The 12,250-nt window shown below is 43.3% G+C and overlaps 1 protein-coding gene across 6 annotated transcripts in view; it reads left to right on the plus strand.

Moving 5' to 3' along the window:
* Positions 1 to 12,250, plus strand: part of LOC117438021 (core-binding factor subunit beta-like) — a 73,550-nt gene that overhangs the window by 28,296 nt on the left and 33,004 nt on the right. For all 6 annotated transcript variants that reach the window (XM_034073376.1, XM_034073377.1, XM_034073375.1 and 3 more), the window contains exon 4: positions 11,725 to 11,841. In XM_034073376.1, the coding sequence (XP_033929267.1) occupies positions 11,725 to 11,841 (117 nt within the window). The remainder of the gene's footprint in view (positions 1 to 11,724; positions 11,842 to 12,250) is intronic.

Consider the following 12,250-nt stretch of genomic DNA (forward strand, 5'->3'; position numbering starts at 1 on the left):
CTGTGGTGTATAGATTTCTTCCTACAATTTGTCTAAATACTTATATAAAGAGTTGCTACCCCAATGAGTTTTATTATGTTCTTCCTGAACTAACATCCAGAGTTGGTTATAGGGTATTATAATTCATCCATAAGGTATCTGAACTCAACCCTCTTTGTTTTCTGTCCTTTTAGAACTTGAATCATTTTTCTACCCTCTTTTGAATACCTAGGTTTAGATTTTTCGATTGTTATTTTGCCATCAGGTTTTAAGGACATGATTTTAGATTGTTCAACTGCTCATTTGGCTTCAAAATCGGCCAAATTATTTCCAAGTTCCTGATCAAAGTCACCTTGTTAATGTCCTTTACAGTACATACTTCTTCAGGTGGCTGAACAGCTTCCAGTAGCCATAGAATTTCTATAGCATGTTTAATCTGTTTCCCTTGTGTGTTCAAAAGTCCTCATTCTCTCCAGATATTACTATGTGCATGGACCACACCAAATGCATATTTAGAATCAGGCCAAATATTTATCCTTTTATCTTTAGCTAATTCTAGGGTTCTTGTTAATGCTATTATTTCTCCCTTCTGGGCAGTGGTGTTTGAGGGTAAAGGTTTAGCCCCTGTTACCTGTGAAGTGGTGGTAATGGCATATCCTGCCTTTTGTTTACCATTTTTCATGAAGCTACTACCATCAGTAAACCAAGAGGTTTTTCTTTCAAGTCTGTTTGGCTAGAATATGCAGTCTCTTGTGGCCAAGCAGTTGTGTGTTAGTGGTTCTGTCGATTGTTCCTGCAAAAAGGATGCTGGATTGACAACGTTAGTGACCACAATTTCTATATCATCTTGTTCCACAAGGGTGGCCTGGTATTTAAAAAAACATGAAGGAGATAACCAGTGGGGTCCTTTCTGTTCCAGGACTGCTGATACAACATGGGACATTAGCACAGTAATTTTTGTCCCAAGGTGAATTTGCAAGCTTCTTCAATATTCATGACAACTGCTGCCACAGCTCTTAGGCATCTGGGCCATCCTTTGCTCGCTTCATCCAGCTGTTTTGAAGAACACGTCACTGCCCTTCTGTAGGGCCCTAGTTTTTGAGCAAGGACCCCCAAAGCTATTCCCTGTTCTTCATAGGAATATATCCAAAAGGATTTAGTCACATCCGGAAGTCACAGAGCTGCAGCTCTCATTAGCTCTGTTTTTAAATTTCTAAAAGCCCCCTCTGCTGAATTAGTCCATTCTAAAGAGTGAGGGTTTCCCTTCAACAGTTCATACAGTGGTCTTACCAGAGCACCATAGTCATGAATCCAAAGTCTGTACCATCCAGTCATTGCCAGTAATGTCCAGAGCTCCTTGACAGTCGAATGTCGTGTAGTCTGACAGATGGCTTCTTTTCTAGTAGCTCCAAGTTCTCTCTGTCCTCCTGTTATTTCATATCCTAGGTAGGAAACTAGGGTTTGGATTAGTTGGGCCTTGTTTGGATACCCAATAACCAGTCCCAGAAAAGTTAATAATTCCACTGTCCACTGGATACATTCTTCCTTTGTTTCTGTAGCAATTAATAGGTCATCCACATATTGTAACAGAGTCCCTGTCTGTGTAGGTGCCTTCCATGATTCTAGTTCCAGTGCTAACTGATTTCCAAAAATTGCTGGACTGTTTTTAAACCCTTTAGGTATTACCATCGAAGTTAATTGAGTTTCCCTTCCTGTGTCAGTATATTCCCATTCAAAAGCAAATAAATTTTGTCTTTCTTTGGCCAATGGTAAGCAGAAGAAAGTGTCCTTTAAATCCAGGTTGGCAAAGCATTTCTGATTATTATTCAATTTAGTCAATAAAACATACAAATTACCTACTACTGGACAAACATCCTCTGCAGTTTTGTTGACTGCTCTGAGATCTTGAACCAGTCTGCAACTTTTCCCATCATATTTCTTTACTGTGCAGATAGGAGTGTGATATTCCAATTCACATTCAATTAATAATCTATATTTTCAAATTTATCAATGATTTTTTTTATTCCCGTTGATCTTATTTTAAGGGATATTGTTTTATTCTAATTGGGCAGACCCCTCCTTTTTATTTGTAATTTAACAGGCAAAGCATTTTTTGCCTTACCTGAAAGTTCAGATGCCCATACTCCCAGATATACCTGATTAAGGATTTCTTCTATTTCAGGGAGGTCCTCCTGTTTGCTTTTCTGCTGAATTAGAGATAAACTCAAAACTGCAATTAATTGATTGTTGTTAACTCTAAATTCTATTTTGCCTTCTTTAAATTTTGATTCTAGCCCTAATAAAGATTTTAGAGAATTTGGCATGCATAAAAATATATGCATTCCTATTTATTTTCCCAATTTGTACTTTAAGGTTTTAAGAAAGAATGCCTCAGGTTGTTGTTTTGGTTTTTTTCCCTCTTTTTCTTGGTGGCCAGTAGCTCCCACATCTATAACAAAGTTTTTCTTTTCTCTCAGATTTAACACCGAATAAGTTGCTCCTCTATCCACTAAAATTCGTTTTTATTTCCTCTAGTCCCTAGTTTTAATTTAACCAGTGGATCTGCTAGGGTAGATTCCCCAGGTCCCTGTCAGTCTAGTTCCAGTTAAGTCACCGGAGCCACCCCAAGGCACTCCCTCCTCAGGGCAGTCTCATTTCCAGTGTCTAAAATCCCTATAGCACACCCAGGGGTCTAGTTCCACAGAAGAAGAGACCACTCCTCCACCTCCACTGAACATCCTTCCTCCCACCCTTTGAGCTTCTCAAGCTCCCCTCCTTTCTCCCTTGGTTTCCCCCTTTTTTTTTTTTCCTCACAGTTGCTCACCCTGCTCTGCAGGGGCTGCAGATGCCTGCCTCTGCAGCAGCACTGCTGGTTTAACCCTTTCTTAACTCGGAATGTGTATCTGCCGCTTGGTGCCAGTAACAGCAATCTTTTCCTCCTTATCAGTATCAGATAGGACAGATGCAGAGGGTGCTCCTCTCGGAGGTACCTGTGATACATAATTTTCCAACCTATCTTCCTGATTACTTTTTTTTTTTTAAACTTTAAACATCTTTTTCCAATATTACATGCTAAACAACATCTCTCCATCTTAACTTTCGTTTTTTCCCTGTCCTTTACCAAAGACAAAATTAAGGGATCTGGTGGAGCTATATTAATTTTGCATTCAGTCTGTCACTCCACGTGGTTTCTTAAAGTGAAAGACATATCTGGATACATTACTTCATTCTATTTTCCTTGCGGCTTTAAAACAACATTAATTGTAACCATGTATTTTAGTTCAGAGTTACAGTTTTAGGCCATTTTTCCTGATTTACCAAAGTACACAAAGGCCACCATTGGTTACAACATTTTACCAATGTTTTCTTATTTACCAAGCCCCCAGGAGACCCTGTGAGTTCTTTCCAGTGTGCCAAAATGCACCCTAAAGGACTCTTTTCATGATCCCTTCACTCTGCTGATTTTCTGTTATCAATCTCTCACTCACACACACTAAGGATCCCACAGACACAGTCCACACAGTTACAAGACTTGAGACAAAGACAGAGACTAAAATTCTATCAAACAAATTACAATTAATTACACAGTTATAACATCCTGTCACCGATACCAAAATCACAAGACCAAAATCCTTAATGTAGCAAGCTACAACAAGATCCAAAACCTTATCTACAAGATGCCCACCGCGTCTTGCAGGACCCAAACCACAAGAAGCCCCCTGCTTCTTGTGGGTGTATACCAAATGGATGCTAGCAGCCAGGTATACACCTTTACCTACGAGATTTCTTATCTTGATTTACGGAAGGCTTCCAAACCTTGCGTACGCTTACCAAACCAACCCAATTACCAATGTAGTCTTTATGCAAGATGCCCCCTGCACCTTACAGACTATACAAAACAAAAGAATATATTTTATGAAGATGATCCTTGTCTGCTCCTGCAGTGATCCGAATGAGTCGAGGGGTCCCTCCAGGAAAAATTCCCGAGGGCCCTAAGGAGCCCTGTCCTCAGTGGGTCCTGCAGCCGAGCAGAGAGGGTCCCATCTGGGTCACCAAATTGATTCGGAGAAAACTCCAGGAACAAACTTGCCAACCAAGTTTTCAAGCTGACAAGCAGGTATTCTTTATTGCGGCACCGGGAGACACGGGGGATAGTTCCTCCTAATGTGTGTCTCCCTATTGCTACACAAGCCATCCTTATATTGTCCCTGGGCATACATACATATTCATGAGGCTACGTATGGATTATGTTATTTTCCAGAAAGTTCCCTGCATGCATACAGAAATGTGGTGGTGGTTTCTGATGGTCTTTTACTTCTTCCAACAATCTTCATCACTTCTGGCAGCCTTTGAAACATGCACAGTAGATGCTTATACCAGTTTATTTGGTTCCTTAGCACCAGAGACATAATAATCCTCCTATCCTCCTACTTATCAGTTAGTTTAACTGTAGCCCATCCTGGACACCTGCTATTCCCAGATACTCCTTATCCCTGTGTCCTGTTCTTCTAGACTGTTTTTCTTAAAACTATGTCAAGTATAACGATTTATTTTGGACAAGAATTCTCAGTATGTTCTCTAGCTGTACTCTGGTTTTTTTCCTATGTACCATGCACCTCAGTAATTTTCCATTGCTACTGTTACAAAGCCCTCAAACTTAACATTGCTTAAAACTAATTCTAAAGGTTTATATATTCCATTTTGTGGTTTTGTGTCCTCCTTGTTTCAGTACTGGCCATGACATGCTGTGGTATGGAATATCTCTTTGTCTAGTTTGGGTCAGGTGTCCTGTCTCTGCTTCCTCCCGGCTTCTCCTCCTCCCTGGCAGAGCTTGTGACTTACATAGTCTGTGGTCAGAGTAAACATTACCGAACAGCAACTAAAAACATTGGTGTTATCAGCGCTGTTCCCAGGCTGAAAGTCAAAAACACAACACTGCACCAGCTGCTAAGAAGGAGAAAAATGACTGCTACAGATGAACCCAGGATAGAGCCTAAATTTCTTTATCTGAAGTCAAGGAGAACCCACCAGTGTGCTTTGTGCTTTGAGAGTAGTTCCTGCATAAGCATGTCTAGTCTCATTGTGAATTATGCTAAATTTGGTGATATAGTTTTTTTAAAACTCTGATATCTTGCTAATGAATTCAGCTATTCATAGTTGAAATCTGTGTATTATCTGAGTTTTGTAGACCTACCAAATCCAGTGGTGCAAGGCTTTCGGGGCTCTGATTTGGAAGCAAGGGTGGAGTACTTTATCTGGAAAGGTCAGTCTGTATACCAGAGGTTCCCCAGCTGCTTTGTCAGCACCTCAGCTGTTGATCGCTGTGCTTAGGGCAGATAGTAGGCATCAGTAATCATATTGCTTCTGTCAACTTGGTTTTTTCCCCCCTTGACTTCTGAAGAATTTCACAGAATTTTGCGCATTGCAAGCCTGAGCAGGTCATGTTTAAGGCATTGTATTGGAATTACTGAGTTCTCAGCAGCTCCATCTAAGCTATGTGCTGTTGCACTGAGCTATGAAGTTTGCATGCAGTGCATTAGCAGCTACAGTGATCAAGGCAGTTGAACAGCCACTGAAACAATGCAGTTAGTTGCAGCATGGCATTCGTTGTTGAGGAAACAAACAAAAATTACTCTCTTTATAGACAACTTGAGCAGCTAGATTGTCATCTGTGGGAAGTCCTCCAGCTTTTGATGTCACAGGCTTTTGTTTTGGGCCAGAAGGGTAGGAGAGGCTAGGTGAAAGGTAAACCCTAAATGAAGATCAGTAAAATACTTGTTTGTTTTCTCAGAAAGAAATTGACAATAGAGTACAGACTATTTTATCTTTACAGACCCATAGTTGATGCTGCACTTTTTATTTTCTGCTTTCTCAAAGAATGATTTCTTACTCTGAAATTCTCTGTCTTTCATTTCTAAACCACTTAAATGCATCTGTTAAATTGACTGTGCCTACTTTGTTTCTTGTGAGATGAATGTGTGAACATGGTGCTGAAAGGGAGTAATATATTTTGTATGTTGTTTGAAATTATTAATCTTGAAATGAGGGCTGTGGGACATGGTTTCTTGGTAATTCACATCTTTCTCATGCTGGTTTTGACACCTCTGCTTGCAAAGGCTCTTGGTTGGTTGATTTGTGCCCTGCATAGCATGCTGTCATGGAATCACAGAATCCCGAGGGTTGGAAGGGACCTCGAAAGATCATCTAGTCCAACTCCCCTGCAAGAGCAGGGTAACCTAGAGTACATCACACAGGAACTTGTCCTGGCGGGCCTTGAGTATCTCCAGTGTAGGAGACTCCACAACCTTCCTGGGCAACCTGTTCCAGTGCTCTGTCACTCTTACAGTAAAGAAGTTCTTCCTGATGCTAACATGGAACCTCTTATGCTCCAGTTTACACCCATTGTCCCCTGTCCTACCACTGGATATCACTGAAAAACACCTAGCTCCATCATCCTGACACCCACCCTTTACATATTTGTAAACATGGATGAGGTCACCCCTCGGTCTCCTCTTCTCCAAGCTAAAGAGACCCAGCTCCCTCAGCCTCTCCTCATAGGGGAGATGTTCCACTCCCTTAATCGTCTTTGTGGCTCTGCACTGGACTCTTTCAAGCAATTCCCTGTCCTTCTTGAACTGAGGGGCCCAGAACTGGACACAGTATTCCAGATGCGGCCTCACCAAGGCAGAGTAGAGGGGGAGGAGAACCTCTCTTGCCCTACTAACCACACCCTTTCTAATGCACCCTAGGATGCCTTTTGCCTTCTTGGCCACAAGGGCACATTGCTGGCTCATGGTCATCCTCCTGTCCACCAGGACCCCCAGATCCCTTTCCCCTTCACTACATTCCAGCAGGTCAACCCACAACCTGTACTAGTACATGGGGTTGTTCTTCCCCAGATGCAAGACTCTACACTTGCCCTTGTTGAATTTCATCAAGTTTCTCCCTGCCCAACTCTCCAGCCTGTCCAGGTCTCGTTGAATGGCAACACAGCCTTCTGGTGTGTCAGCCACTCCTCCCAGTTTAGTGTCATCAGTGAACTTGCTGAGGGTACACTCAGTTCCCTCATCCAGGTCGTTGATGAAAATATTAAACAGCACTGGTCCCAGCACTGACCCCTGAGGGACTCCACTATTCACAGACCTCCAGCTAGGTTCTGTGCCATTGACCACAACTCTCTGCCTTCTTCCTTTCAACCAGTTCTTGATCCACCTCACTACCTGATCATCAAGCCCACACTTCCTTAGCTTACCTATGAGGATGCTGTGAGAGACAGTATCAAATGCCTTACTGAAATCAAGAAAAACCACATCTACCGCTCTACCATCATCCCTCTACCTAGTTACTTCCTCATAGAAGGCTATAAGGTTGGTCAAACATGACTTCCGCCTGTTAAAACCATGTTGGCTCTTCTTAATGACCCCCTCATCCTTGACATGCCTAGAGATGGCATCAAGAATAAGTTGTTCCATCACCTTTCCAGGGACGGAGGTAAGGCTGACCGGTCTATAATTACCTGGGTCCTCCTTCTTGCCCTTCTTATAGACTGGCATGACATTTGCCATCCTCCAATCCTCAGGCACCTCTCCCGTTTCACACGACTTACCAAAGATGATGGAGAGTGGCCTAGCAATGGCCTCCACCAGCTCCCTCAGCACCCGTGAGTGTTTTCCATCTGGACCCATCGATTTATAGATGTCCAGATTGCATAGCTGATCCCTAACCCAATCCTCATCTACCAAAGCAAACTCCTCCTTTGTCTTGACTCCTGGGGCTATAGGAATCTGGGACCCCCAGGGAGAGTCTGCAGGAGTAAAGACAGAGGCAAAGAAGGCATTTAGCACCTCTGCCTTCTTTATATCCTCTATCTCCAGGGCACCCACCTCATTCAGCAGTAGGCCTATATTGCCTGTTGTGTTAGTTTTATTCGCTATGTATTTGAAGAAGCCCTTTCTATTGTCATTAACCCGACTAGCAAGGTTAATTTCCAAGGCGGCCTTAGTTGTCCTAATTGCCTCCCTACATCCTCTAACAACTGTTCTATATTCCTCCCGAGTGGCCAGACCCTCTTTCCATGATCCATAGATTCTCCTTTCCCACTTGAGTTTGCCCAGCAGCTCCTTGTTTAACCATGCTGGTCTCCTAGATCCCTTACTTGATTTCCTACCCATTGGGACTCTCTGATCCTGAGCTTGTGTCATGGGTTCAGCAGTAGCTCATGCTCTGCCAGGGAGGAGGGAGAGATGGGGCGCCTGGTCTGGGCTAGTCGGGGAGGTATTCCATACCACAGCACGTCCTGCTCGGGGAGGGGACTGGAAGCTGGCCGGGAGGGAAGGGGTTAACACGCCGGGCTGGGCTCGGGGAGGCAACTGGAAGCTGGCCAGGAGGGGAGGGGGGAGCTCTCTCGCTCTTCCGGGCTGGGCTCTTTTTCAGCGGGTGGTATCGTATTCTCTCTCTCTGTCTCCTCTAACATTGATTTGTTATTGGTACCAGTAGTTATTTCTGTTATACCTTGATTGCTGGACTGATTTTACCTCAATCCGTGGGAGTTGTATTCCTCCAGCTCTCCTTCCCATCCCTCCGGGAGTGGGAAGGTGAGGAGGGGAGGGGAAACAAAGGGGGAACTGTGCAGATTTAGTTTAAACCACGACAGCTTGGAAGAAGTGGTCCTTGAATGCTGACCAACTATCATGAGCCCCTTTACCACCTAGTACCCTTTTCCATGAGACTTCCCTTAGCAGTTGATTGAAGAGGCCAAAGTTGTCCCTTCAGAAATCCAGAACTGTGGCCTTGCTAGGTGTCCTATTCCTCCCACACAGGATCCTAAACTCCGCTATCTCATGGTCACTGCAGCCAAGGCTGCCATTGACCATCACCACTTCAACCAGACCCTCCGTGTTGGTGAGTACTAAATCTAGCAGCGCTTCTCTTCTAGTTGGATTGTCCACCATTTGCATTAAGAAGTTATCATCAATCCACTGGAGGACCCTCCTAGACTGTGAATGATTGTCTGTGTGAGTCTTCCAGGAAATATCGTGGTAGTTAAAATCCCCCATGAGGACTAAGGCATGAAGTCATGAGGCTACTTCCAGTTGCCTGTAGAAAGCCTCATCAACTCCTTCGTCCTGATCAGGAGGTCTATAATAGACCCCCACAACTGTATCACCCATACCAGTCTGTCCCTTAATTCGTACCCACAGACAATCCACTTGCTCCTCATCTGCTCCCGGACAGAACTCAATACATTCTAATCGCTCTCTCACATAAAGGATGATTCCACCACCTCGCTTTGCTGACCTATCTTTCCTAAAAAGGATATAGCCATCCATGAGCACATTCCAGTCATGTGAGCTGTCCCACCATGTCTCTGTAATTGCCACTAGATCACAACCTTTAGACTGCACACAGACTTTTAACTTCTCCTGTTTATTCCCCATACTGCATGCATTGGTGTACAGGCATTTCAAGGAGCGAGCAGAGCATGCTGATGGCACTCTCGGGAGGCAGGAGGCCTTCTGGTCTTCATTAATAGTAGAACAGTGCCCCACTAGTATAGCTACAACCCCCTCACACTTTGAATCTAACCTGAAGCTCTGTGAGTGAGCTCTGCTAACTCTTGTCCTAGTACCCTTTTTCCCCTGCGGGACAGGTTCTAAACTATCCTTTCCCACAAATGAAACAATAGATTGATAGTCCTCCCTAGTCGGCCATCCTTCAAGCCCTAGCATGTTTCTCTTGGGCTTGTCCCTAACAGGCCCAGTTATCTCCCCTTCCCCCTTCATATCTAGTTTAAAGCCCTGTCAATAAGCCCTGCTAACCCCTGCCCCAAAACCCTTTTTTCCCTCTGGGACTGGTGTATCCCACCTGCCACCAGCAAGCCAGGTGTCTCATACAGCAGCCCATGACTGAACAACCCAAAACCCTGCCTTTGGCACCAGTCATGTAGCCATACATTAATCTGCAGACTCTTCCTATTTATCTCTTCACCCTTGCTTGTAACAGGTATGGAGGCAAACACCACTTGCGCTCCAGACCCTTTAACCAGCCATCCCAGGGCTCTAAAGTCTCTCTTCATTGCCCTTTCCTTCCTTGCAATAATTTCATCACTGCCAACCTGAAAAACCAGCAGCGGATAGTAGTCAGAGGGCTGCACCAGACCAGAGAGTTTCTTTTTAACATCTCTAATCTGAGCCCCAGGTAGGCAGCAGACTTCCCTGTGGCATGGATCTGATTGACAAATGGGCCCTTCTGTTCCTCTCAGAAGGGAGTCACCCTCCAGAGTTACTCTTCTTGGTTGGGGAAGTTCTAAGGCATGGGGGTGAGTGACAAGCCCTAGGTGACTCACTAGATAGATGTACCTCTCCATCTCCATTTACCTGGCTCTGTAGTTCCAAGACCTCATACCTGTTATTCAAGGGCAACTGGGAGGAAGGAAGGGATTGCGAGGGTTTTTGCTTACCTCTCTGAGGAGGGACCTCCCTCCATACAACCTTGTCCCTTAAGTTCTCTCCTTCTGTCTGATGGTAGGAGGGAAGGGGATCCATCACTTTTTCAACCAAGAAGACATAGGTGTGATGACATGCATAGCTAGTCTGTGAATACAGGACAGAAAACTGCTCTGCACTTCTCAGTGGAGACCCTACAGTAGGAATGCTGATAGAAAGAAGATATGCTTGAGCTAATATTATTTCTTCAGTATTAAGGTACTGCATGTTGTACTAATTAAAATCTCTGTAGAGTATGTCACTTCATACTGAAGTGTGATAAGTTGTAAAAATCAAGCTTGGAGATTAAAATCTGTATTTTCTTTTTCAAATAACATTACTTGCTTGTCACTTGGTTTTATTTGTTCCTTTCCACTCATGGACTGCCTTGCATGTTGTTCAGTATTTAATTTTACTATGACAGCCTTAGTGTAAGGAAGGCTTACCTATCTCCTATGGCTCTACTAAGTCTTTGCTTTTTCTGCTTGAATGACCTTAGCTGATGAGTGTGGAACAGAGCAAGTTGGCACACTTGGGGCGCTTTGAAATGCACCACAGTGCTAAACATTAGTTATGCTTTGAGGTTTTGCTATAGGATGAATTTAGAACTATTGGAGGAGATGCTGTGTGAAAATTCCCCTACCTAGCTGGGTTGCTACTTAAGGCATATTGATGCTGTAGGTGGTGCTTCTTTTAAAAAGCATTTTCACAAATGCTAGGGTAGATACGGGAAGCCTAATCTTAGCATGGTGTGTGTATGTATAGTATATTTTACCAAACTCTGACTAGTTGGTAAATCTGAGGAGGACTGAAACTGGTGCTTGTTCTTTGTTGAAAGAGCTTGTGTATTGGGGTAAAATCCAGTGCTGCTTGAGAGTTGGAAAGCATGTGTTGGTTTAACCATTTGAATGTGCCATAAAGGATTCTATGCTGTTTTCTTTGCAACACAAGGGAAAGCCGACAAGAAAAAGTTACTTTAACTGAAAGCACTAACAGAATTTTAACCAAATCCTAGTGTGTGCCAGTTCATAAAATGAGAACACAAATTTATTCCATCCAGTGCAGTAGGCAAACGTTACATTACTCAGTTAAAATGAATTCTTGGAAAGGAGGCAAGAGAAGCTAAGTGGAGTCTCGTGTTACCAGCTGGCTTGGAAGTTCTGAGAATATATATAGAAGCTTCCTGCATCAGTATTGTCACTGTGCAGGCATGTGTATAAATGCTTTCAGCTTCATAGCATGTATTTTGCTTTTGTTTCAGGTGTACTTGAAGGCACCTATGATTCTTAATGGTGTTTGTGTAATCTGGAAAGGCTGGATAGATCTTCAGAGACTGGATGGTATGGGCTGCCTGGAATTTGATGAAGAGAGAGCACAGGTAAGACAGTCTGCCCACAGCTACTATGCCTTAGACATTCTTGTTCTGGAAGGAAACACAGGTAGTGATCACGCATTCTAATGTGCTTGTTTCCTGCCTGCGCTTTGAGTACAAATTCCAAAGAAAACTTACAGCATAGAAGTTCAGAAATAAGTGATTGTAGTTAAACTACTGTTTTAAATTACATAAAAATATTAGGGGTAGGAATCATCTGTAGTTTACAACTTTCTGGACGATTTAACACTATGCTATGGATTAGTACATCTTGACGTATTTGAAAAGCTATGTCTAACTTGTAACAATTGAACTGGTCTATTTTAGCAGTTTACTTTAGGGTGGTTGGTTTTTAAGTCTTTTTTTCATTACATATGGGGGAGGATGAATAGGGTTTTACCATTTGTTCTCTTCT

This window comes from Melopsittacus undulatus, chromosome W (genome assembly GCF_012275295.1).
Source record: "Melopsittacus undulatus isolate bMelUnd1 chromosome W, bMelUnd1.mat.Z, whole genome shotgun sequence".
Classification (NCBI taxonomy): domain Eukaryota; kingdom Metazoa; phylum Chordata; class Aves; order Psittaciformes; family Psittaculidae; genus Melopsittacus; species Melopsittacus undulatus.